General features: G+C 63.3%; 4 protein-coding genes across 10 annotated transcripts in view; 2 read left to right on the top strand and 2 right to left on the bottom strand.

Moving 5' to 3' along the window:
- Nucleotides 1-78: 78 nt before the first annotated feature.
- MRPL54 (mitochondrial ribosomal protein L54) lies at nucleotides 79-1,252 on the bottom strand. The gene is made up of 3 exons (XM_030966863.1): nucleotides 1,152-1,252; nucleotides 598-754; nucleotides 79-326 (listed from the first exon to the last, which is right to left on the bottom strand). Exons 1-3 carry the CDS (start codon nucleotides 1,225-1,227, stop codon nucleotides 212-214), a joined length of 348 nt encoding a protein of 115 aa, XP_030822723.1. The 5' UTR covers nucleotides 1,228-1,252; the 3' UTR covers nucleotides 79-211.
- A 37-nt stretch (nucleotides 1,253-1,289) lies between these two features.
- On the top strand, nucleotides 1,290-8,278 carry APBA3 (amyloid beta precursor protein binding family A member 3). The gene is given in 11 exon segments (XM_030966862.1): nucleotides 1,290-1,814; nucleotides 1,817-2,443; nucleotides 2,887-2,926; nucleotides 3,333-3,478; nucleotides 3,618-3,704; nucleotides 4,255-4,413; nucleotides 4,756-4,935; nucleotides 5,142-5,354; nucleotides 6,305-6,424; nucleotides 7,143-7,283; nucleotides 7,378-8,278. Coding segments are annotated over 11 exon segments (2,205 nt in total). The 5' UTR covers nucleotides 1,290-1,394; the 3' UTR covers nucleotides 7,450-8,278.
- Nucleotides 8,279-8,496: 218 nt separating this feature from the next.
- On the bottom strand, nucleotides 8,497-19,389 carry TJP3 (tight junction protein 3). Its single transcript, XM_030966634.1, has 21 exons — nucleotides 19,046-19,389; nucleotides 18,571-18,670; nucleotides 15,516-15,683; nucleotides 15,302-15,426; nucleotides 14,992-15,094; nucleotides 14,399-14,813; nucleotides 13,996-14,099; nucleotides 12,961-13,120; nucleotides 12,785-12,872; nucleotides 12,538-12,602; nucleotides 12,332-12,407; nucleotides 12,044-12,200; nucleotides 11,721-11,829; nucleotides 11,077-11,296; nucleotides 10,579-10,775; nucleotides 10,280-10,375; nucleotides 9,985-10,055; nucleotides 9,572-9,883; nucleotides 9,180-9,449; nucleotides 8,906-8,949; nucleotides 8,497-8,798 (listed from the first exon to the last, which is right to left on the bottom strand). Exons 1-21 carry the CDS (start codon nucleotides 19,237-19,239, stop codon nucleotides 8,699-8,701), a joined length of 3,174 nt encoding a protein of 1,057 aa, XP_030822494.1. The 5' UTR covers nucleotides 19,240-19,389; the 3' UTR covers nucleotides 8,497-8,698.
- A 670-nt stretch (nucleotides 19,390-20,059) lies between these two features.
- PIP5K1C (phosphatidylinositol-4-phosphate 5-kinase type 1 gamma) overlaps nucleotides 20,060-22,735 on the top strand; it is a 52,222-nt gene continuing 49,546 nt past the window's right edge. For all 7 annotated transcript variants that reach the window (XM_030966607.1, XM_030966604.1, XM_030966602.1 and 4 more), the window contains exon 1: nucleotides 20,060-20,486. In XM_030966607.1, coding sequence (XP_030822467.1) covers nucleotides 20,387-20,486 — 100 coding nt within the window. In that variant the 5' untranslated portion in view covers nucleotides 20,060-20,386. The remainder of the gene's footprint in view (nucleotides 20,487-22,735) is intronic.

Raw genomic sequence — 22,735 nt, 5'->3', positions numbered from 1 at the left:
CTCGTGGCCTGTGCTGCCTCAGCCCTCGGCATGAGCTTGCAAAGGGTGTTGGTTGTCACAGCCTTTATAACACATATCAGCCTCACCAGAGATTTATTTCTTATTTACAGCAAGGAGAAGAGACCAAAAGCCAGGGCAGGTCCCAGTGCCACTTGTGCTGGCACACAGGGAAGCCCCAAGCTCAGCAGCACCTACAGCTTCTTGCCCTTCTTCAACCTGTTGCGCTGCCATGTGTTGTACTTTCGCGCAGGCGCTTCCAGTACTCGAGCGAGTCAGGGTCCAGCTCCTCCAGCTTCTTGGGGGGCCCAAGGTGGATCTTAAAGAGCCTGGGGGTGAATGCAGAGGGTGTGAGGCTGTGGGAAGGAGGACAAAGGGACAAGCACAGGACGGAGCAATGGACATGAGTGACCAGGATGTGCAGATCCCTCACCCCACATCCACAGTGCACCCACTCCCGTCTCCTGACCCTGGGGAAGGTGTCTGGGGTGCAGAGGGGCAGTCTGCCTCCTCGCAGAACACTACCCTGTCCCTCTTACACAGCTCTGTGCCCCTGGGATGGCACCTCTGGGACACAGAGGGGAGTGGGGCAGCACGCACCAGTCGGGGTACTCGGACTCAGGCTTCAGGGCCACCTCCGAACCCTCCTTGAAGTAGTTGACCCCCATGGCGTGGGTGGCGAGCATGGTGGGGTCGGTGCACACCTCCGGCCCCTTCAACGCCTCCTTCGGCACACCCTTGCCTTTGGACTTGGCAGCTGTGGGGAAAGGGCAGGGTGAGAGCAGGGTGAGGGCAGGATGAGGGCAGGGTGAGGGCAGGATGAGAGCAGGGTGAGGGCCGGGTGAGGGCAGGGGGTGTGCCGGGGGTGAAGGACGCAGGCAGGGGAAGGGATGGGGACTCGAGGGCAAGGGCATCGCGGGGCCCCAACAGGGACCGGGGCCGGGTGAGAGTGGGGGGCACGAGGAATGGAGCTGGGCCGGCGGCACCACCGGGGAGCGCCCTGGGAGGGGGACACGGGGCCCAGAGCTCGGGCAGGGCAGGGCAGGGCCGGGAAGCGCGGGACCGGGGCACGGAGGGACGGGAGGACGGACGCGGGAACACACGGAGCCGGGACCGAGGAGCGCGGGCCGGGCCGGTGCCCGTGCGGGCCTCACCGGGTTTCTTGGCGTAGCCCCGGGCCGGGGCGCGGAGCGCAGCTCCCGCCGCCCGCAGCAGCCCCCGGGCGGCCATGGGCGCGGGGCACGGCGGGACCGGGGCGGGGCCGCGGCCGCGCCTGCGCAGGGCGAACGGAAACGGCGGCGGGACCGTCCCGTCCCGGCCGGAGGCGCCGGTAGTGACCGAGTGCACCCGGCCCGGGCCCCTCCCGGGCCGTCGGCCCCACGGACACCGGCACCACCATGGACTTCCAGGCGGCCGCGCTCCCTGCCCCCGGCGGAAGCAGCGATGAGAGCGCGGAGCCGCGGGCCATGGACACGGAGGACGGACCGGACGCCCCTGGGCGCTGTGGGGGCGGCGGGCGGCCGGAGGAGCCCTCCCGTACCGCCCCGCAGCCCGGCAGCGGCTCCGGGCCGGAGGGGCCGGGAACCGCCGCAGCCCCGGAGCTCGCAGGGGGAGCGGGCGGACGGACCGAGCTGTGCCGGGGCTTGGGAGGGGCGATGGAAGCGGCGGCGGTGCCCGAGGCGCCGCAGGGCTCTGCCCGCTGGGAGCCCGGCGCCGGGAGCGCCCCTCGGGGCACGGGGCGCCCCCGGACCCCCAGCAGCGCCGACCCCGCGAGCATGGAGCTGGATGAGACCCCCGAGCCCCCGCGCCCGCCCCCGCGCCGAGGGCCGAGTGGACCGAGGATGTGGAGGACGAACCCTCGGAGATCCAAGGGCTGCTGGCTCAGCTTGAGACCCTCGACCCCAACCTCCGTGACTGCCCGTCCGCCCCAGAGCAGGGCTGGCCATGCCGCTCGGGCGCTGGTGGCCCGCGGGGCCGCGGGCAGTGCCCGGGCCGGTGCCGGCCGTGCCCGCTGCACGTGGCCACGGGCCGGGGCCTGGCGACGCGTCCCTGCTGCCCGCAGCACTCCGCCTGCCACCGGCCCTGCCACGGGCTGCTCTTCGCCGAGGCTGACCGGGAGGACTTGCTGAGCCTCCTGTGCTACGAGGGGGGACTGCCCGAGGCTGGTGCCGAGACCCCCTTGGCCCACTCCGATGTCCTGGCTGGGGCCAACCTGGAGATGCTGCAGGCTCAGGAGGAACCAGCCGCTGTGGAGAAGCCTGAAGGGCTGGGGAGGCCAGAGAGCTCAGAGGAAGAACCTTCTGGCAGCTGGTGTTACCGAGAGGGGCTTTGTGAGGACGATTCTGCCTGCGAGGGTGCTCGGGAAGGTTCCCCAGAGCCGGCGTGGGCAGCCCTGCCTTCCGCTCTGGTGCCTGGGACAGAGCAGCCACCTCAGGGTGCTGTGACCGTGAGTGCACCGTGCCTTGCGCTGCCTTGGGGCATCAGGAGCCAGGACATGCCCCTTGGCTCTGGTCCCTCCTGGGGTCTGGGATGGGGGCAAAGGACAGCCAGGGACGACTTTTCTCAGGTCTTACAGGGCCTTGCGTTACGAGATTGCCCGGACAAGACCCTCGGTACCAGCTTGGGCCCTGAATGCTTGCACGGCTGGCTGATTCATGTGTGCCCTGGGGCAGAGGCTGGTGGGTCTGAGCCCCTCTGGTCCTGGGATCCTGTGCCATCTTCCCCTCCAGCCCCAGGACCCTGTTCCTCCCTGTACAAACCTGGGACCCTATGCCATATCCCCCATCCCTAGGGACACTCTGCCTTTGCTGTCCCACTGCTCCAGGGCCAGTCAGGCTGAATCCCTGAGGTCCCAGCCACAGCCTCACTTGCTCTCTCATTGCTTTGCAGAACAGGGAATCCCCATCATGCTGCCCAGCCTTCAAAGAGGGTGAGTTGCTTCTGTTCTTGAGCAGCAAGAGCATCCAGGAGTCCTGCCTCACCTGCTCTGACCCTGAATGGGTGTGGTCCCCGGTCCCGGTTAGGGAGGGAACAGCCACTCTGCACCCACCCAGAGCAGGTGCACCAGGCTCCACGTGGCTTGTTTGAGGGTTTGCTGAGGAAATGGAGGTGTGTCAGGGATCAGGGAGGGGCTATACTTGGGGAACAGGATGCCATGTATTCCCAAGGGAGCAGGGAAGCAGCCCTGGTCCCCCAGTGATGCCAGGTGCCCATGTAGCAAGCACTGAGCTGCTTCATTGTGTGTAGGAATGCAGCTAACAAGGCAGCAGGAGTTGGTAACCCCCAGTTTCAGAGGTGGGGGAGCAGCTTCTGCTCAGTCGCTCCCAACGCCTCAGTTCCAGGCCCTTGTGACCCAGAGGACTTGCTGGATGGTGTGATTTTTGGGGCCAAGTACCTGGGCTCCACGCAGCTGGCCTCGGAGAGGAACCCCCCGACCAGCGTCCGCATGGCGCAGGCCCAGGAGGCCGTGGACAGGATCAAGGTGCAGGAGGGATGGGGGGCACGGCTGCCCCGAGCCTTGCCCCCTGTGGGTGTGGGGCAGCGCCCAGGGTCTGCCAGACAGCACCTGGCTGTGGGGCTGAGTCCCAGCAGGGTCCTGTGACCTCTCCATCATTCTGCAGGCACCCGAGGGGGAGTCCCAGCCCATGACAGAGGTGGATCTGTTTGTCTCCACACAGAGGATCAAGGTGCTCACTGCCGACACTCAGGTGAGTAGGAACAGCAGTAACCTCGTGCCTCTGTGGCTGCTTCAACATTCCTGTTTGGTCTCAGGATCTCAGCTTTGCTCCCACACCAGCAGGGTCTTGCCCAGTGATGGCTTATGGATGAGGACACATGTCTGGGAGGGGACATGTCACTTCATAGCCATCCTGTGTCATGTCCTTGCCTCTCTGTGTGGCTGCACAAGGCTTCCCATGCGACCTGCACCCTGTGGAGCTGCTGGGAACCCAGACTGGGCTCTGGGGAACCCAGGCTTGAAATCTGGAGAGCTCTTTGCCTCAGGATTAATTTCTGCATTATAGCGAAAGGGAAGAGCTGCCCTGTCCCCTGGCGACACCCAGGGACACAAATGAGTCCCTGATGAAGAATCTGTTTGTACCTTTTGGCACAGACATGGTTTCTGCCCAGCATGTGCTGGGCAGCTGTGCCACATCCCAGCACCGTAGCCAAACCCTTCCTGCTTGCAGTGCCAACAGGCTCACGGTGCCCACGTGGTCTGACGAGGGGGCTGAACTCTCTGCCTGTTCCCCTTGCCAGGAGGCCATGATGGACCACTCCCTCCAGACCATCTCCTACATTGCCGACATTGGCTCCCTCGTGGTGCTCATGGCGCGCCGGAAGCTGCCGCGGCGCTCGGAGGTGGCGGAGGAGAAGCGGCTCTACAAGATGATCTGCCACGTCTTCCACTCGCCTGATGTGAGGCAGCACACGGGTCCCTGGCGTGGGCGGGCGGCCCTGGGGGCCTGATCCCATCCCAGTGTAATAACTGGGTGTTCTGGGCTGGGGCTGCAGCAGAGAGCCCTCCCTCCCCACTAAGGAGAGGCAGAAGCCCGGCCTGAGCATCTCTGTGCCCTGCAGAGCCCCAGCGAGCAAAGCGGAGGGGAGGGAGGCTCCACACAGGGGCCCATTCCAGCAGGGAAGGAGCCAGGACACCCTGGAGCTCCCAAGCACGGTTCCTGTGCTGGGCACCGCAGGGCACTGGGAGCTGTTGGCTCCAGCCCTGAGGCACAGGCAGGAACAGCCCCTGTGGTTCTCCAGGCCCAGGTCATCGCCCAGGCCATCGGGCAGGCGTTCGGCGTGGCCTACCAGCGCTTCCTGGAGGCCAACAGCATCGACCCCAGCGAGCTGAGCCCACAGCAGTACAGCCGTGCCCTGCAGGACCAGGAGCAGCACAACACCGAGCTGACCCACTTCTCCCGGCAGGAGAACTGCAAGGACGTAAGAGCTGCTCCGAGGGGTGGGGACAATGTGGGGAACCCACTGGCACCTCTGTGTCATCCACTCTGTGGCTCCCTGTGCAGCTGAGGTGCTCCCTCCAAAACCAGACCCCATCCTAGCCAGCTGTGGGTGCAGCTGTGGGCTGGGACATGTACTCTACGGATCTGGTGCAGGTTGTGACTGTAACCCACCCGTTCACCCCCCAGGTGTGCATCCGGAAGCAGAAGGGGGAGATCTTGGGCATCGCTGTTGTGGAGTCGGGCTGGGGCTCCATCCTGCCCACCGTGGTCATCGCCAACCTGATGCACGGGGGCCCCGCGGAGCGCTCGGGCGAGCTGAGCATCGGGGACCGCCTCATGTCGGTCAACGGCACCAGCCTGGTGGGGCTGCCCCTGGGCACCTGCCAGAGCATCATCCGGGTGAGCCAGGGCACAGTGACCTCCTGCCTCACCCCACGGGTGGATGGGGACTGGGCTGAATGATCTGGAGGTGTCTGTGACACCAGGATTCCTCTGGGGCCCCCAGCTTTGGAGACAGGTGTACAGAGGTCATACCTGTCCTTTGGGCTGTGGCAGTTCCTGCTCAGAGTGCTTGGAGGAAGGCAGGGGACAAAGGGACAAAGCTGGGCAGTGTACTTGCTGTGGCCCTGCCTGAAAAGGAGGGTGGAGGAGGAGGAGGGCACCTGTCCTGAAGGGAACCTGTTGCATCATCTACCTTTCAGTAGGATGGGAAGGAGCTGAAAGCAAGGACAGCATAGCCTCAGGGGCAGGGATGTCTTGGGCTGGGTTTGTAAGTTCTTGTCCCTGCATTTGCATTTGCAGTATCCCTTTGTGTGCCTCAGTTTCCCCATTGAAACAAGTTGCTAATCCTCAGCCCTCGCATGAGCAATGCTGATGTTGGATGGTGGGTGCTGCTGCCTATTATCTGTTCCCAACAAACCTCTCCTGTAGAAAAGTAGGTTGGGTTAACATTTAGGCAATGCAGTCAAATCCACACACAACACTCACCACAGCTGGCTCAGTGAGAGAGGCTGGAAAGGCTCCTTTTTGCAAGGTTTTAGTTCAGCAAAGTATATCACATGTGGCTGAAGGGAACCCGGCAAGAAAGAGAGCAACCACGTGGTGCAGGCAGCTTAAAAAGGGGAAGGGGTGGGGGGCAGAGCTAAGGGCAGGGCAAAAGGAATTGGTCTCCAGGGGAGGGGGGGCAGCCACCAGTGGTTCCAAGCCAGTGAGGGGGCAGGGAAAGGGGAAACCAGGGGAAGTTGTGAAACAGAAATCCATGTGGGAGTCTGTCTTTTCCCCCAGGAGGACTGCATCCCCCAGTCTGAATAGCTCTCCAAAATCTGACCATGCCCCATCCCACCTTCCAGGAGCTGAAGCACCAGACTGAGGTGACACTGAACATTGTGCACTGTCCCCCTGTCACCACAGCTGTCATCCGACGCCCCGACTCCAAGTACCAGCTGGGATTCTGTGTTGAGAACGGTGTGGTGAGTGCCCGTGGGATGGGAGCTGGGCCAGGGTCTGCTGAGGGACAGGCAGAGCCAGCTGTGTCCAGGGACCATCATCCAGCTCCCACGCTGCAGGTGCCTGCCCAGGCCGAGGGGTCACAGGGCTCTGCTGTGCACAGCAAAAAGCTCCTCACAGCCTTTCTGCAGCACTGGTGATTGTATCCCTGTTCTTGGTGCTCTGTAGCTGTTTGCTTTCAGGGTGGTGGCTTCTTTCTGGCTTTCTGGGCATGACCTCAGTAACAGCTGTTGCTGTCCCCTGTGCCTGAGCTAGTCCCTGCCGTGGGCTCTTGTGTGGCTGTGTTGGGAAGGCAGAGAGGGACATTCCTGGGCTCAGTGGGAGCTGGGTGGGTGGGTGGCATGGCCACCTCGCACACCAGCTGGTGCTCCCCCTAGCACTGGAGATGTCCAGGGAGCAGCTCAGTCTCTGCAGCCCCAGCCTGAGGGGAGCAGGAGGGCTCAGTGAGTCAGCTGGGGGACAAAATCCTGGGGGCTGCCCTGGCCCCAGCTCAGCATGTCATGCTGGTGGCAGCAATGCCCAGGAACATCCCTGCCCTCACTGCGTGCCCAGGGGCTGGAGGAGCTCTGCACCCAGGCAGAGCTCTGGCCGAGAGCCTACGGGGCTGTGAGGGTTTGGAGCAGTGGTGGCAGGGCCGGGCTGTGGGCACAGCCCTGCTCTCACAGCCCTCCCCCCTCCCAGATCTGCAGCCTGATGCGCGGGGGCATCGCGGAGCGGGGCGGCATCCGCGTGGGGCACCGCATCATCGAGATCAACGGGCAGAGCGTGGTGGCCACGCCACACGAGAAGATCATCCAGATCCTCACCGAGGCTGTCAGCGAGGTGAGCTGGGCCCCACGGAGCTGCTGGGCTCAGAGCTGTGCACCAGCACCCTCCAGCCCAGGCTGGGGTCTCTAATCTCTGCCTCTCTGTCCAGGTGCACATCAAGACCATGCCAGCCTCCACGTACCGTCTGCTGACAGGGCAGGAGCAGCCCCTCTTCCTCTGAGCCACCGTGCCTGGGGCAGGCAGGAGCGAGCCCAGGGCTGCAGGGGCAGCACTGGCTCTGCCTTCCGCCCCAGCCCTGCAGCAAAGCCCTCAGCAGGCCCTAAGTCTGCACCTCTTTTGTTTTACTCAGGACACAGTGGGACACTGGGGGCTGATACCCAGCCTGAGCAGCATCAAGGCCTGTGCTGCCACGCTTTGGGCACCTCTCGCGTTCCAATTACCTCTCCCCACCTCACAGTGCCTGCACAGTGCCTGTCCTGCTGCTGCACAGGGTCCCTCACCTTGGCGTTGTGCTTGTGGGAGGTGAGGGGGCTCTGTGTGAAAGTTCCCCCCACCCAGTCACTGACTATTGTACTTTTACACTCACCAACAGTGCCTTTCCCAAGGTGGGGATGGTGCTGCAAGCACAGCTCAACTGCAGAGCTCAGCCAGCGGAGCCCCAGAGTAGCACTGACCCCACACTGGCACCCCTGAGGGATACCCAGCAACTCCCAGACTCAGCCTTAAGGCCAGAAGCACTCTTGGCACCTCTCTACTCCCATGGCTTGGCCAGAGGCTTGTTATGGTGCAAACTCTCCGTGAGACACATTGCACCAAGCTGGGGACCTGCCTCAGCTTTTCCCTGGTGCTGCCTTGAATCGCTCTGCATGCACAGCCCAGCCCAGAGCCACAGCCCTTGGAGCAGCAGAAGGGAACATGGCATTGCCCAGCCTCACATCCTGGCAGTTTGGGGCTCTGAGCTTTTTTGTGAACAGCTCTCTGGGCCCCCAGGGCTGCAGCAGTGCTGACCTGGCTGTGCCTGTGTGCCCGGTTGCTCTAAAAATAAAAATTTTGGGAAATATGGGAGGCTGTGTTTGAGGAGAGGCTCAGCTCTCAGGAGCACATCCCAAGCCTGCCGTGGTGCCAGGCCCCATGTGCCCCTGCGATGCCTCCTTGTACACAGGGCCACTGGCCAGGGAGGTGCCTGGGTCCCAGCAGGACCTCCCTGCTGCACAGTGTCCCCTGTATGCTGCCACCCAGCACCCCCAGAAACAGCCCATCCCGATCCAAACATCCCTTTTATTCCAGTAGCAGTGGCTGTGGCCAAAAGGGAAGGAGGCACGTGGTTGTGCAGGCACTTGGTGATGCAGGGTATAGCAGGAATGGGCCCAGCCCAGCCTGGCCACAGGGGCACCACCTGAGGCGCCAGCTGCACCCAGTTGTGCAGGGCTGTGGGAGGGCTGGCCTGGAGGGAGAGGCCAGCTGTGCCACTACACATCTGTGGCTGGGCCCCACTCGTAGCCTTCATTGTGGTCTGAGTCATCCCTGGCCCGTGTGAACCTCCTCTTCACCGCCTCATGCTCATATTCCCTGGGGAACAGAAGGGTGGTGATGGCTCTGTGTGACAGGGACAGTGCCCTTCTGGGACTGTCCCCAGCCCTGGGCAGCTGCCATCCCCACCCCGGGGCACAGGGTACCTGATGCTGTCATAGCGCCTGCCCTGCCGTGGCTGTTTGGGCACCTGGGGAAGAAGAGGTGGGAGAGGTCAGGGGCAGGACAGGGGCTGTGCCCCAGGCTGGGGCATTTGCCCCTGGCCACCCAGAGCTGGGCATAGACACACAGCTGGACCCTGCAGCAGCCAAAGGTGACACCCTGCCTGTGCCATGAGAATGGGAGTTATGCTCCAGAGCTGGGCACTGTGCCACCCTCCTCTGCCCCACCAGGCTCTTGTACCAGTCCAGGACAACTCACCTGTTCACTCTGGCTGTGGCTGGGGGCCAGCTGTGCTGGCTCAGAGGAGTCCAGGCCCTGGCTGGGGGCCAGCTGTGCTGGCTCAGAGGAACGGGCCAGCCCAGGCTGGTCATAGGCCTCCTCTGCCTCGCCATCAGTGTAGGCGCCTGCCTCCCCATCCGTGGTGTCGTCGTAGTCGCTGTTGGCACGGCTGTCACAGGTCAGGTAGCCTGAGGGCGCTCTGCTTGGTGGGTTCAGCAGGTCCAGACTGTCCTCGGTGGCTACATCTGCCTGAGGGGTGGGGATGACAGAGACATGGGACTCAGCCATGGGGGGCCACGTGCAGCCCCAGCACCTGCCTGGCTGCAGCCCCAGGAGGCCAAGCCTTGCCACAAAGAGCCTGTGCCCTGTACCTGCTCTGCTGTTGTCCAGACTGGCTGGCTTTGCTGTGTCCTTACGATGTCCTGGATCTGCTCATACCATGCATTGCCGCTGCCACTGAGGCTGATGGTGGCCGTGAAGAGGTGGCTGCAATACTTCTTCATCTTGTTGGCCTGGGCATAGAGGCGCCGGGAGCTCTTCCTGGAGTCGGGTGCCAGCCACTGCCGCATGGCCTTGATGCCCTGGCGGCTCTCGGGCTCGCAGAACACCACCACGGGGTAGTACTGCACGTAATTGAGGCGCTCTACAGCCGAGGGCGTGATGTCCAGCAAGGCGTGCTTGTTCTGGGGCAGGGCACAGCCATCAGCCCTGCTGGGAGCAGGGATGAGGGCCACGGGCTCTCCACAGGCCCCAGCTGGCTCCAAGGACGTGGGAAAGGTCTCACCTTTTCTGCGATCTGCCGCACTGAGTCCAGCTTGATGACCTTGGACGATGCCCCATCTCGGGGCACACTCGCTGCAGGACACAGAGATGGGGCATGAGAGGGGCTGCACCTCCCACAGCCCCAGGCTGGGCATGGCCGTGCCCAGCCCCAGGGCTGTGTCCCTCAAGGAGAGCAGGGAAAAGGGTGAATTAGCCCAGGAAGGTGTTGGGGTGTCATAGGGAGGGAGCCAAGGTAAAGAACTCTCACAGGGTCTGGCTGCTGGGTATCATTTTCTCCCCAATGTGGGGGCACTTACGGGCAATTTCAAACAGCTCAGGCAGCTCCCTGCTCAGCTTCTGCACAGCGATGTCTGCGATGGGGCCCAGGATCACCACGGGCCGCTTGAAGCTGGCTATGGGAGGACAGAGGTGCTCAGGATGGCTGGGGGCAAGGGCAGAGCTCCCAGCATCCAAGCACCCAGCCCCGCTCCTCGTGGTGCCCACAGGCCTGCACCTCACCCTGCTCCTCCCAGGAGAGGAGGGCCCATCAGCAGCCACAGCAGGGCAGCCCCAGGAGCCGTGTCCCCAAGGTAGGTCAGGCTGTCCTGGTGCCCACCTTCCTTGAGGACCACCCTCTCATAGGGTGGGTAGTGCCCCTGCTTTGTGAGGGCAGACAGGTCCTCCCGGCTCTTCCGCAGCATCTTCTTGGCTCCCCGCAAGCCCCGCAGCTTCCAAAACTCAGCCCTTGCCCCGGAGGGGTTGGCTCCAGACGTGGCTTTCAGCACCGACTCCAGGCTGGCAATCTGCTCGGCCCTGGGAGAGGAGAGGGCTCAGGACCTGCAGCCTCTGGGTTTGAGGAGCAGCTCAGGAGAAGCTGGCACCTTTGCTTGGTGGCACAGCCAGGTGAGGCCATGCTAGACTTCTCTCTCTGGGACTTTGGAAACTTGACGGTCAGCTGCCTCACCACCCTGAGAAGGGATTTCACCAGCTCCCGCTTCCCACCACTGTCCCACCAGCCCTGCCTCTCACTGAGCCCACCATCCCTGTCCCCAGCTCACTTGGGAGCCTTCTCTGGCTCTGCTTGGCCAGGGGCTGTTCCTGGCTCCATCCCTACCTGCTCCGGTTGGGGATGATGCCCTTTTCCTGCTCCTGCAGGTCCCTGCCCATGCGCACAGCCAGCCAGCTCCCCAGCCTGCCCCGGTACATGGTGTCCAGCACGTGGAACACGTCCCCACGGACAAAGCTGAGCCCTGATGGCGTATCCTTCTCAAAGTCAAAGTGTGTCCGGATGTAGAACGAGTCACCCACGTTGGACGAGACCATCTTCCTGTAAACTGAAGCCCAGGGCAGGAGGGACCATCAGGGGAGGAAATGGCTGAGGAAGAAGATGCTGGAGAGATTTGGGAAGGCACTAGGCTGGCTGGGAGGCTCCACAGTAGCCCTTGCTGCTAAGGAGGGTATTAGGGCTGCTTTTTCCTCCCATGGCACACTCAGGCATGCTGGGAACAGTAGGATCTGACTCGCCAGCACACACTGGCCTCCCCAGGCTGAGCCATGGTCCCAGAAAGCCCCTGTGCTCCAGGAAGCCAAGGCACAAACAAGGCTGGGATGGTCTGGTCCCCTCCCATCAGCACTCTGGAGGAGGAGGGGAAGAAGGACCACCCTGAAGGGACAGGAAGTCCAGCAGGTCTGGTGCTTGCCCAGAAGAGACAGAGGATGGAGAGGCCCGAGCCCAGGATGAGCCTGGTCACCACTCACTGTCCTGCTTGCTCTGGATCCACAGTGTGACCTCCTCGCCTGGGGGCAGGGCCATGAGATATTCCACAGCCTCCTCACGGGTCATGTTCTGGAAACTGGTGTCATTCACCTGCCACGGAAAAGCACTTGGACATGGTCCTGCCAGCAGGACAGAGGGCATGGGCACCAGCAGGGGACCCAGGGACAGCAGTGCCCAGGGCAGAGTGGGAGAGGGAAGTGGTCCTTGTCACCCTGGAGGTGATACCCTGGGGAGATATTGGACCCAAAAGTGCTGGGGCCAGTCCAGGTGCAGCAGCATATGGAGCATTTTCAGCCTCGGGTACCTGCAGGATCTGGTCACCTTCCTGAACCCCCTGGCTGTCAGCCAGGCTCCCCTCCTGCACGCTCGACACGAAGATGCCCACATCGTTCCCTCCCGTCAGCCGCAGCCCCACGCTCTTGGCCTTCACAAACTGCACAACCCGGGAGTTGGTGCTGTACCTGCCACAGGGAAGGACAGTCAGCCCAGTGGTGACATGCAAGGACAGGACAGGGAGGCGCTGACCCTGTCACCCTGTGACACAGCAGCTCCTCGTGTCCCCCAGCCATTCCCCTGCCTCTTGCAGACATACCCGTCCTTGTGGGCAGCTCGGGCAGTGAGGCTGGTGTGGGGGCTGTGCCTATCCTGCTCCATGGCTTCCAGAAGGTCTGCAGGAAGGAGAGCTGGTCTAGGAGCAGCAGTGGCTGTGCCAAGGCACTGGGAGCCCTGGCATGGCTCTGCCAGGGCTTTGGGCAGTGGAGATGCACAGGAGCCTGGAGCCCCCCAGTGCCCACTCACCTGGGCCCTGAGCATCAGCTACAGTCACCTTGGCCACAGGCTCCCTGTTTGATCGTCCCCTCTCCCTGGAACAAGGTTGAGCAGGATTTAGGCAGGGCAGCGGAGAGAGCAGAGCAAGCTGGGCATGGCAGCACCACCTCCAGGGATATTGGCTTAGGAATGGAGAACCAGCATCCCCAGACAGGTGGAGAACACAGAAGGATCTGCCAGGGGACAGAGGGGCTCAAGGGGACAATGTGGGCCTTACGGTGATTTTGTCCTGGCAGCAGCTGGAGATCGTGGGGAGGCCTCTGGAGATGGCGGATGGGACAGCTCTGAGTCGATGTCTGAGATATCTGCAGGCACAGGAAGGGAGGTGCAGCAGTGGCCATGCAGTCCCTGTGCTGTGTGACTGACCCTGGCCCCAGCACTGTGTCCCCTCACCGTCCATCCGGGAGCTGTCACTCTGGCTGTCAACGTCAGGGATGTTGACCAGGAACTGCCGGTGGTCACGGAGGATGAGCAGGGTCAGGATCCCCTCTGTCTGCTCAATGAGCTGCTGGGTTTCAGCCAAGGACATGTCCTGGCTGGCTACCCCATTGATCTGGAGGGGCAGAGTGGGAGAACTTAGGGCACCTGCTCCTGGGAAAGTCACCCCCAGGAACATCCCACGGGGATGGGATAATCTGACTGCCATCTTCCTGGTCCCTTCCCAGCTCCTCCAGGCCAGCCCCAGCTCCTGCAGTTTCCCCTATTCTGTGTCCCCGTTCCTGGCTGCTTCCCAGTGTGACCTCATTTTGTACAGAGGAAACCATTAAACCATTAGCATGGTTTGTTAACGCCCACTTCCACCTGCCTGGGGCTCTTCCTGCAGGCAGGATTGCAGGACTCCTCAGACACCTGAACCTCAGTTTTCCTTTGTCCTGGGCCCAGCACTGTCCTTCCATGCCCTGGCCTGATGCAGGGAGTCAGGCCCCAGGCAGGTTCTGGGGCTGAGATCTCCCTGAGTGGCAGCTGCTTTTCCCAACAGACTGTGGGATGAAATCCCTTCTGTTTACCCCAGAGTCACTTTGGCACCAGATCCCAGCAGCCATGGGTCTGCCTGGACCAGGTGTGCAAACAAAGGGTCTCCCTCCCTTCTATTTCCTCCTCCCCGAATACTTTAAGCATTGTTTTATCTGACAAACACCTGTGACTGTCATCCAGTGGGACATGGACACACAGTGGGGGACCACACCCTGTGGGGACAGTGGGGTGGACATGACCCCAGTGTTCCAGCAGGACATGCCACCAGCCCTGGCAGCAGGGAGCTGGTCCCTGGGACAGCCAGGGGGGCTGGAGCAGGGAGTGGGCACAGGCAGAACTGCCTCCAGCATGGCTGTGGCTGGGCCCTGGCAGTGACACCAGCCAGGGATGAGCCCTCCAAAGAGGGGCAGATGAGACTCCCTGTGAGTGCCCTGCACCCCGGGGCCCCCATACCTTCAGGATGAGGTCTCCCTCCTGCAAGGAGTTGCCCTTGGCCGCCAGCCCGCTCTCCACTATGTGCTTGATGAAAAGCTGACTCCCCAGCTTCAGGCCATACTCTGCACCAGAGAGAGACGTGAGGGTAGCAGAGTCAGGCAGATGCAAGACCCCCTCCAGGTCCCTGCTCAGCACCACCCCTAAAGCCCCAGCTCCCCCTGGGGTACTGGCAAGCCACAAAGCCGAGCTCTGTAGCCCCCGGCTGAGGGGAGGAGGTTTAGTGCACCCAGCATGGCATGCACTGTCCCCTTGCTGCAGCCAGGCCCTGGCACCCACCCAGCCATCATCTCCTCCCTGGGGGAAGGTATGGCCAGAAATCAGGCAACAAGACCCAGGGGCAGCAGGAGCAGGAGGGCCTCACCCTCATTCTGCTTCTGCTTCACCAGGACCGAGGTGATGGGCTTCATTGGCACATCCTGGCACGGCAGCCGCTTGAAGCCTGACACCAGGGCCAGCCCATTGGTGTCCCCGTCCTGGCCAAAGGAGCAATGCCGGCCCTGGCCTCTCCGATCTGAGCTGCTCTGCACCCGGTGGCTGCTGTCCTGGCTCCGCCTGCGGCTCCGTGACACCAGCCTGTGCTGGCGATGCTCATCGCGCTGGTGACCAGAGCTCCTCTCGCTGGACGAGTCCCCATCGTAGCCCTGGCTGTGATCCAGGTCATCCTGGGAGCGGTGCAGCCTGTACTCCTCATCTGAGTCGTAGTGCCGGGGCACGGCAGGGGACCCAGGGCTGCTCTTGCTCACAGGAAGGTGAATCTTCTTTGGCCTTTTCAGTGTCTGCAGGTGCACAGTGAGCAGAAGAGGATGGTGGGTACAGCTGTGGCTGCCAGGAGATGTCCTTGCAGCAATTCCCAAGCCCCAAACCTTGGGCACATGTGGACAGGGGATCTGGGATGGGGACAGGCACCAGCATGAGTATGACGCCAGCCCCCATCCCACCTCAGAGCACACTCACAATGTTGGCGATCTTGCCACAGGTTTTAAGTGTCTGGATGGCAACAGAGGATGGGACGTTCTCCATGGAAAGGCCATTCACCATCACGATGTGATCCTTCTTCCTGGGAGGGAAAATGCAGCTGAGATGCTGTCCCAGGCACAGCTCCCAGCCCAGGGAGCTGGTGGGGTGGTGAGTGTACCCCAAGGGATCCCATTCCAGCCAGGCAGGGCAGTGGTGCTGGCCCTGTCCCAGCAGGAGCGATTCTCCATCCTTCCCACCCTTGCTGGCAGCGATCACCCCCTCTGGCCCCATGTCCCCATGCACTCACTGGAGCTGACCCATTGCTGGTCCCCCAGACACCACATCTGAAACAAACACCGCTGTGTCCCCAGTTGTCCTGTTGGGACGGTCACGGCCTCCGGAGACAGCAAATCCAAAGCCCCGGTGAGGGTCCTGGTGGGCGGGGGCAGAAGGGGGTCAGGCAGAGTTGACCCCACAGACCCCATCCCTGCCACAGTGGGGCCGCCCCAGGGGAGACTCACCTTGCTCAGTGTCACCGTGTGCTGCTCCCAGATCACCATCTCCTCCATGGTGGGCACCCACCAGCACAAGCTGGGCAGGGACTCGGTGGCAGCCGCACGGCCAGGGGGCTCTGACTGGCTCCGGCTCCTCTTCGCAGGCGCCGGCCTCTTCCTCAATCCAACATCAGGCTGCAACAAAGAGCAGCAGCAAAACTGAGCCATAAGCACCAGGGACTGTGAGGCTGCAGGGGGCAGGGCCCCACGGTGCCAGGACACTGGGACTGGCAGCTGTGGCACACCCCTGCTAACCCTGCACGGCTCTGCACCCGGAGCTGCCTCTGTGCACCACGACATCTCCCCTGGGATCCATCTCCATCCCCTCAGACATGGGTCCATGCAAGGGGGGCTTTACACAGGGCAAGCACAGGACTCATCTGCATGGCTGAGACCCACTGTCCATGCCATCCTCGTGGTCTGACTCCCCTCTGTCCTCCTGGAGCTGGCAGGCCTTGGGGTACTGCTCTGGGTGGTGTTTTAGTGCCTGTCCACCCACTCTGGGCTTCGGCAGCTCGGCCAACTGGTTTGGTAACACCACTGCCCCAGTTTCACCATTTGATTTCTCTGGGTTTTCCTCAAATCCAATGTTTTCCACCTAAGGCAAACAAACCTGACTGACAGAATAACGTCCCTTTGAGGCTGAAATTTCTGGGATGGGCCCAGGGATCTCCACCAGCTCCTGGCTCCCTGTAGGTAATGTCAGCATGAACCCCAAGAGACATGGTGGGAGACAGCAGGACCAGAGCCTCCCACCCGTTCTCGTGGGGTGGGACAGGCACAGGCCACTTTGCTCAGGGCATCACAGAATCACAAAATCATCAAAGCAGGAAGAGGCCTTCAAGATTTTCAAATCCAACTGTCACTCCAACACCACCATAATCACCCCTAAACTATGTCCCCAAGTGCCACATCCAGATGCCTCTTGAATGCTTCCAGGGATGATGAGTTCAGCACCTCTCTGGACAACTTATTCCATTGCCTGACCACTCTTTCAGTGAAGAAAAAATGTCTAGTATCTAATCTGAACCTCCATTGGTGCAGTTTGAGGCCATTTCCTCTGGACACTTGGCAGAAGAGGCTGATGCCCACCTTGCTTCTATCTCCTTTTGGGAGAGCAATGAGGTCCCCTGAGCACCCTTCTCCAAACTGCACACCCTCAGTTCCCATGGCACTACACAGCTGTGGTGTCTGAGGGCTCTGGAGTGCCTGTGCTCATTCCTAACAGCCCCCAACACAGCTCAGCCACCCTCAGCCCTGCCAGGGATGCCTACATTGGTGCCACAGGGAGCTCAAAACCCCCACAAGCCCTTTGGGAATTGGCCACGGGGCAGCTTTGGTGGGACAGAGACACCTCGTAGGCAATGTCAGGGTGATGCCACATCAGGGATGTGGCAGTGGGCAGCCAGCCCTGGGCAAGTGAGGCAGCACAGCCCTGGCACAAGGACATGCCATGGGCAGCCCCGGCTGGAGCGGTGCTGAGGCAGCCCCCAAAACGAGACCAGCCTGAAACGAGACCCAGCCCACTGCAGCCCAGGGAGGGCTGGGGGAGGCCGGGGGTAATCATTCACCCGACAGGCAGGCTGCAGCCACGGGTGTGGAGGGCAGAGTCCCCTGTGCGTCACCAGCTGCTGAAACCAGCCTGAGTGCCTCCCAGCCACCAGGGACACGTGGGACCAGGGGGAGCTGGGGCTGGGCAGAACCCCAGTGTGGCAGCACCCACTGTCCAGGCACTGGGAAAGTTGATAATGAGCAGGAACTCCCAGAGTGACATTGGGGTGGTTTCAGCTGTGTCACCAGTGTTGTTTGTGCTCCCTGGACACCTACAGGTCACACGGTGTGAGCTACAGGTCCAAGAGAGACCAACCTGGAGAGCCAGATCATCCCCCTCCCTAGGGTGGTGACATCTGCTGGGCTAGAGCCACCCCTGATGCCACCCAATACAGCCCCTCACTGTCCCCAGCTGGCTCCCATTATTGTCCCACCACCATGGTGCCACAAACTTGCTGCCCGTTCCACTGCTGCCCGTTGCTCTCTCCAGGCAGTGGCTGGAGCAGCACGGGGATGGCAGCAGCTCCAGCGGCACAGGCAGCGTGCCTACGGTGCCACCAAGCCCTGTCCCTGTCCCCAGTCTGCCCCCAAGACCTGGCGCAGGGCCTGCACCTGCCAAAGGCCGAGGCTGGCAGCAGGAGGAGCCGGCTGAGCCGGTTTCCGACAGAAACCAGCGCGCAGCTGGAATGGCCCCGCAGGGAGAGGCAGTATCTGGGCAGAGCTGACCGCGACACACCCAGCACCGGACACCGGCAGCGCCGGGAGCCCACATCGCCCCACACACGCACCGTGGCACCACTTCCCAGGGGTTTGAAGCCAAACAAAGCCAAGCTGTGCGGGGGCGGCTCAACCCACGGCCAGGTCCCCAGTTCGGGGCTGTGCCTGGCGCCGGGTGACGCCCCCAACAACGCCCGCCCTGGGGACAGCAACGAGTCGGGGGGTCCTTTATCGGAAAGCGACATACACAGTCCACCCCAGCCGTGCACACAGCCAGCCCCACCACCCAAAATGTTTCCCAACCCCCCTCCCCTGATAGAGCTCCTCATCCTGAGAACCTCAAAGCCTTCCTGGGATCAGCGAGGCACCTGCTCTCTGCCAGTGCTGCAAAACCACTCGTCCCTTGTCTGGTCCTGGCCATGCAGCACTGAGGTCCTGGATCCCTCCAGAGTCTGCTCTGTCCCAACCCTACCCGGAGAGCGATGGGCTGATCCCGACCCCCTGCCCTGGTCTCTGGAAGGGCTGCCCCGGACCGAGTGTAAACCGGCAGCAGAGCGGCACGTCCTGCAGCCCTGGGGCGGGGAGCTCCGATCCGCCGGTATCCCCGTGCCGTGGGGCAGAGCTCCAGGAGGGTCACTGGGTCCTGGAGCCAGCCAGGGAGGGACAAAGCATGGCCAGTTCCCCAGGTGAAAGCACAGCTGAAAGCCAGAAAGCAGGGTCTGACAGATCTCAGGGGACAGAATTAGGCACTCACCGAGCCTGGGATCCGACCAGGAAGGAGCTGAGCTCCCGGGCTGGTGGCAGTGGTGTCACTCCAGGGTGCCTTGCGTAACCCTTTGTGGCCCAGACTCTGCCTGCAGCGGGGAAGGAGCAGGAAGGGGGTTCCGGGGGCAGCTTCCCGGGCACAGCAGGTCTCCCGGAGGGCTGTCCCCGGTGTCCTCCCCGTGATGGTGGCTCAGCCACCTGCACTCATCGCCGTCCCAGCGCTGCACCGGGACAGGCTTACAGGATGCTGGCGGTGCCTGCGGACAGGGGTTCCTCTGCCCCAGTCCTCGTCCTGTCCAGGGAAGCGGTGGGACTCTTTCCCAGACTCCCAAACCCTCCCAGCGTTACCCATCGTCCCAAGAGGGGACAGACACGGGGGCCAGCCTTGAGATCTCTGTTCTGGGAGGTGTGGGGGAAGCTGGTGATGGCGGCTGCCCCCTCTCCTTCCGTTCCCCTGTCCGCACCTGAGGACCAGGCCTCCGTCATCCCTGGTTCCGCGGGGCCGCTTTCCGGCGCTGACAGCGATCAGGTCCACGCCGCGCTTCTCCGCCTCCCTCCGGGGCCGGTACCGCTCCCAGCCCAGCGCCGAAGCGGTGAGGGGGGACCAGTTTCTGTGGAAGCCCCCGGCCCGCAGCCGCCAGCCCGGAGCCGGAGCCATGCCGCCGCCCGCCCCTCCGCTCGCTGCTCGGCACCGGCTGCTCCCGCCCGAGCCCCGCGGGGAGCCTGGAGCGGCTCCCGCCGCTCCCTCGGACCAGCCACAGTCGGGAGCCCCTCTGGCGGGGCTCGGCGCCGCCGAGCAGCCTCATTAGTGCCGGTGGCCCCGGCGTTGCCTCCCAGCAGCGGCTCCCTATGCGGGGCACGCGTGGCCCCGGGGCTCCGAGAACCGGCGGGGCCGGCCCGGGCTGACCCGCGCCCCGGGGCTGACCCGGGCCGGGCGGCGCCACTAGATGGTGCCGCGGGGCCGGGAGGAGCCGGGCCCCGGCTTGGGCTGGGAATCGGCGGCGCTGAACGGCGCCGGGGCCGCGCAGGGAGGAGGGAGCGTGTCCAGGTCCCGGCGCACGGCAGTCCCGGTCCAGCCCGGGGTTGCCCTGCTACCGGGAGCTCTCGGAGACGATTGGGGGCGGAGCGAGGGGTGGGTAGGCACCACCCGGCACCGGGAAGGCTCGCGGAGGGCCCCGGTCCGGCCCGGGGCAGCGCGGTGAGAACCGAACCGGGACGGGACGGGGGGCGCGGGCTCTGCCCTGCAGGGCGGGCCACGCCCCCCCGGGCCCCGCCCCTCCGCCTGCGCCACGCCCCCGCTGCCATGGGTACCCACAGGCCACGCCCCCTGCCATGGCGACCGGCAGACTCCCCGCCCCCGGGAGCGCCGCCTCCACTGCCATAGCAACTGGCATGCAGACCCCGCCCCCGCGGAGCCCCGCCCCGATGCCATGGTGACCGCAGGCCCCGCCCCCCGACCCTGTGGTGTTTCCCCCTCCACCAGAGGTGTCGCGGCCGCCGCACCGTGAGGGATCGGCCGGAGTTGCTGTGGCCTCTCTTGTCCCTCCCCGCCCCCGTCGAATCCCACAGCCCGCCGGTTATCGCGACAGCCCTCCGCCGCATCGCAATTAACTCCGGCGGAAAAGCCCCGCTGTGCTTCCGGCGCTGTTCGGGGCGTGTCTGGCCGCGGCGCCACCCGCGTTCTATGGTCCGCGGCGCTCCCAGGGTCCCCCGCGCCGCGGCCGGTAGCCGGGAGGAGCGCGGCGGCGGGCGCTGGCCTGTCCGGGGCCTGTCTTGCCCCGGGGCTGCGCCTGCCCGCGGCCGCCATGGAGCTGGAGGTGCCTGAGGAGGCGGAGGGCTCGGCCGCGGCGAGTGCCGGTGCCATCACTCCGGAGGCCGGCGTAGGGGGACCGGACGCGTCAGGAGGTAACGCGCCGCGAGCACCGGGGGCCGCCCCTGGCTGTCCCCCACCCGGCCGGGCCCCGGCGTGTCCCCGTGTCCCGCTGGCCCGCAGTGGTTCATCCCAGCCATAACCCCGGCCGGGCCCCCCCGCGGGGCGCTCGGAGTGGTTCGGTCCAGCCCGCCCCCCCCTCCCCGGAGTGCGCCCCCCCTCCCCCCCCAGACACCGCGTGGTCCCGTCCAACTGCTGCTTCCCTTCCCCCCCTCTCCCCCGGCCCCGGGATGGTTCCGCCCCGGCGGGGACACCGGGGACACCGGCATGGGGCTCCGCCGGCTCTGGCCTCGGGAATCTCGGGGCTGCGAGGGGCAGCGGCGACGCCCGGACCACCGCGCGAGGCACAGGCCGCCCACCTCCGGCACTACTCCCGGAACCGGCCCCGGCTGGGCCTGGAAGGCCGTGGCGGGGCCGTCCTGTCCCGTCCCCTCTCGGGGGTCGCTCCCCGGAGATCACAGGGTCGGGGGCCCAGGCAGACCCTGGCAGCGGGGGCGAGGGGCTTTGTTGCCGGCCGGGGTCCCTCCCGCCGGAGGGGGCCGGTTTGTCAGGGCTCAGCCCGGCAGCGGCGTTAGCAGAAGGTTTGGGGTTCCTGAGTGGCAGGATGGATCCATGGGGCTGCGCCTGTGCACCTGCCCCCGCCTCCACCGCTGCCTAATTATTTCTAGTTCATTAACAGCCTCAGGATTGCTGGCTGAGCCGCGCTCGTGATGTTCAGCCCTGCTGCTGCCGGGCTGACACGTTCCTGCGCAGGCCCGACGCGGAGCTCCAGGCACCTGCCGGAGTCCGGGCTGCTCAGAGGGCTTGGCTGTGTGATGACAGCGATCTCCGTGTCGTCAGGCCTTTAAATGAGCATCATTAGATCTTCTGAGAACCAGCTAATTACAGTGGAAGCCGTGCTCGTTTCGCAGACGTCCCCTGCCCTGCTGGGGCTGTGGGTGTAGTGTGTAACTTTGGGTAAGGTGCCGAGGTCTGGGCTGGGGGAAGCTGCCCCAGCCGTCCTGCTGTGCTTCCTCGGTGCTGCAAAGAGATGCAGGGGCTGGCAGCCTGCAGCCTGCCTTCATAAGGCTGCTTGCTGTGCTCCCACACAGCCTTGGACATCTTTTTGGGAGTGTTCTCCAGCACGGGCAGGGGTGGCAGGTGATGCCAAAGGAGTGAGAGAGAGCCTCTTGCTGCTCACTCACAGAACAGTTTGGTCTGGAAGGGACCTTAAAGCCCATCTTGTTCCTTCTGCATGGGGAGGGAACCAATGAACAATTAAAATACAGTTTGTCTTTCTGATTTCTCTGTCATATATCTGGTTTTTGGGGAGGACAGGGGGTTGTTGCTCAGGACTAGGCAAAGTGTTTATGGAGACTGTTGCTCAGGAAGGGTTTAAGCAGGGAGAGTGTATTTATCTTCTTCCATGAACAAGTAAATCTGAATTTATGAACCTGTAGGCTGTCTTACCTCTACGGTGATAGTAAAAAAGATGAAACGGAGCCAGTAATCTCACCAATGCTTTGATTTCTCAAGTCAAGTTGCTTACTCCTCACTTGGGTAGCGTCCAAATTGTGTCACTTGGCCTCAGCTGCTCTTGCAGCTGGAGCTCCCGGGGGGCTGGGGACAACGTGCTCAACAGCAAATGAGTTTTTGCTGGAGAAGAGCAAACCCTGGGGGATGGAGGTGGCCTTTGGTGGGCTGTGGGAGGGCGTGGCTGCACCCACACAGGGTAGGCTGTGCTGTGGGTCTGGGCTTGTCACTGTGCTCCATGGTCTGAACTGGGCGACAGATCCCCATAGCACTGGTGCCTGTGCTCCTGTGTGGAGGTGTTGAAGTACCCATGGCCCACCTACACAGGTGCTTTGTGCTGCTCCCCTTGTGCTCGCTGCTCTGCGTGTGCTGTTGGTGAAGGGTCACCAGCATGGCTGAAACGTGGTGGGAGAGGAGGCATCTGGGTGCTGTGCTCTGCCTGAACAACATGGCACGGTTAATCCAGACTGGGTCAGGCCAGCAAACACCTTCCCCAAACCCCCAGTAATTATAGAAAAATTACAGCTAGTCTGGTACAGGAGTAAAACTGCCTGGAGAAGGGCTGGAAGTCGGGGAGGCCTTGGCAGTAGGTTGACTTAAGGTACAGAGTGTTCTGAAGGGAACTTTTGGAAATCTCATGCTTTGAGGGAGAAACCCTCACTTATTGCCAGCAGCAGGGCTCATTCATGAGCATACAGGCCCAGTTTGTTCA

This window comes from Camarhynchus parvulus, chromosome 28 (genome assembly GCF_901933205.1).
Source record: "Camarhynchus parvulus chromosome 28, STF_HiC, whole genome shotgun sequence".
Taxonomy (NCBI): Eukaryota; Metazoa; Chordata; class Aves; order Passeriformes; family Thraupidae; genus Camarhynchus; species Camarhynchus parvulus.
The sequence above is the reverse complement of the archived record's forward strand: the minus strand, read 5'-3'. Positions and strand labels throughout refer to the sequence as shown.

Coding starts and splice junctions, on each gene's coding strand:
- MRPL54 (XM_030966863.1), bottom strand. CDS start 1,227: ATGGCCGCCCGGGGGCTGCTGCGGGCGGCGGGAGCTGCGCTCCGCGCC. Junction 755..1,151: donor GGGCTACGCCAAGAAACCCG/GTGAGGCCCGCA, acceptor CTTTCCCCACAG/CTGCCAAGTCCAAAGGCAAG. Junction 327..597: donor GAGTCCGAGTACCCCGACTG/GTGCGTGCTGCC, acceptor ATTCACCCCCAG/GCTCTTTAAGATCCACCTTG.
- TJP3 (XM_030966634.1), bottom strand. CDS start 19,239: ATGGCTCCGGCTCCGGGCTGGCGGCTGCGGGCCGGGGGCTTCCACAGA. Junction 15,684..18,570: donor CTGGTCGGATCCCAGGCTCG/GTGAGTGCCTAA, acceptor TCTTTGTTGCAG/CCTGATGTTGGATTGAGGAA. Junction 9,884..9,984: donor TGCGGCAGATCGCAGAAAAG/GTGAGACCTTTC, acceptor GCCCTGCCCCAG/AACAAGCACGCCTTGCTGGA.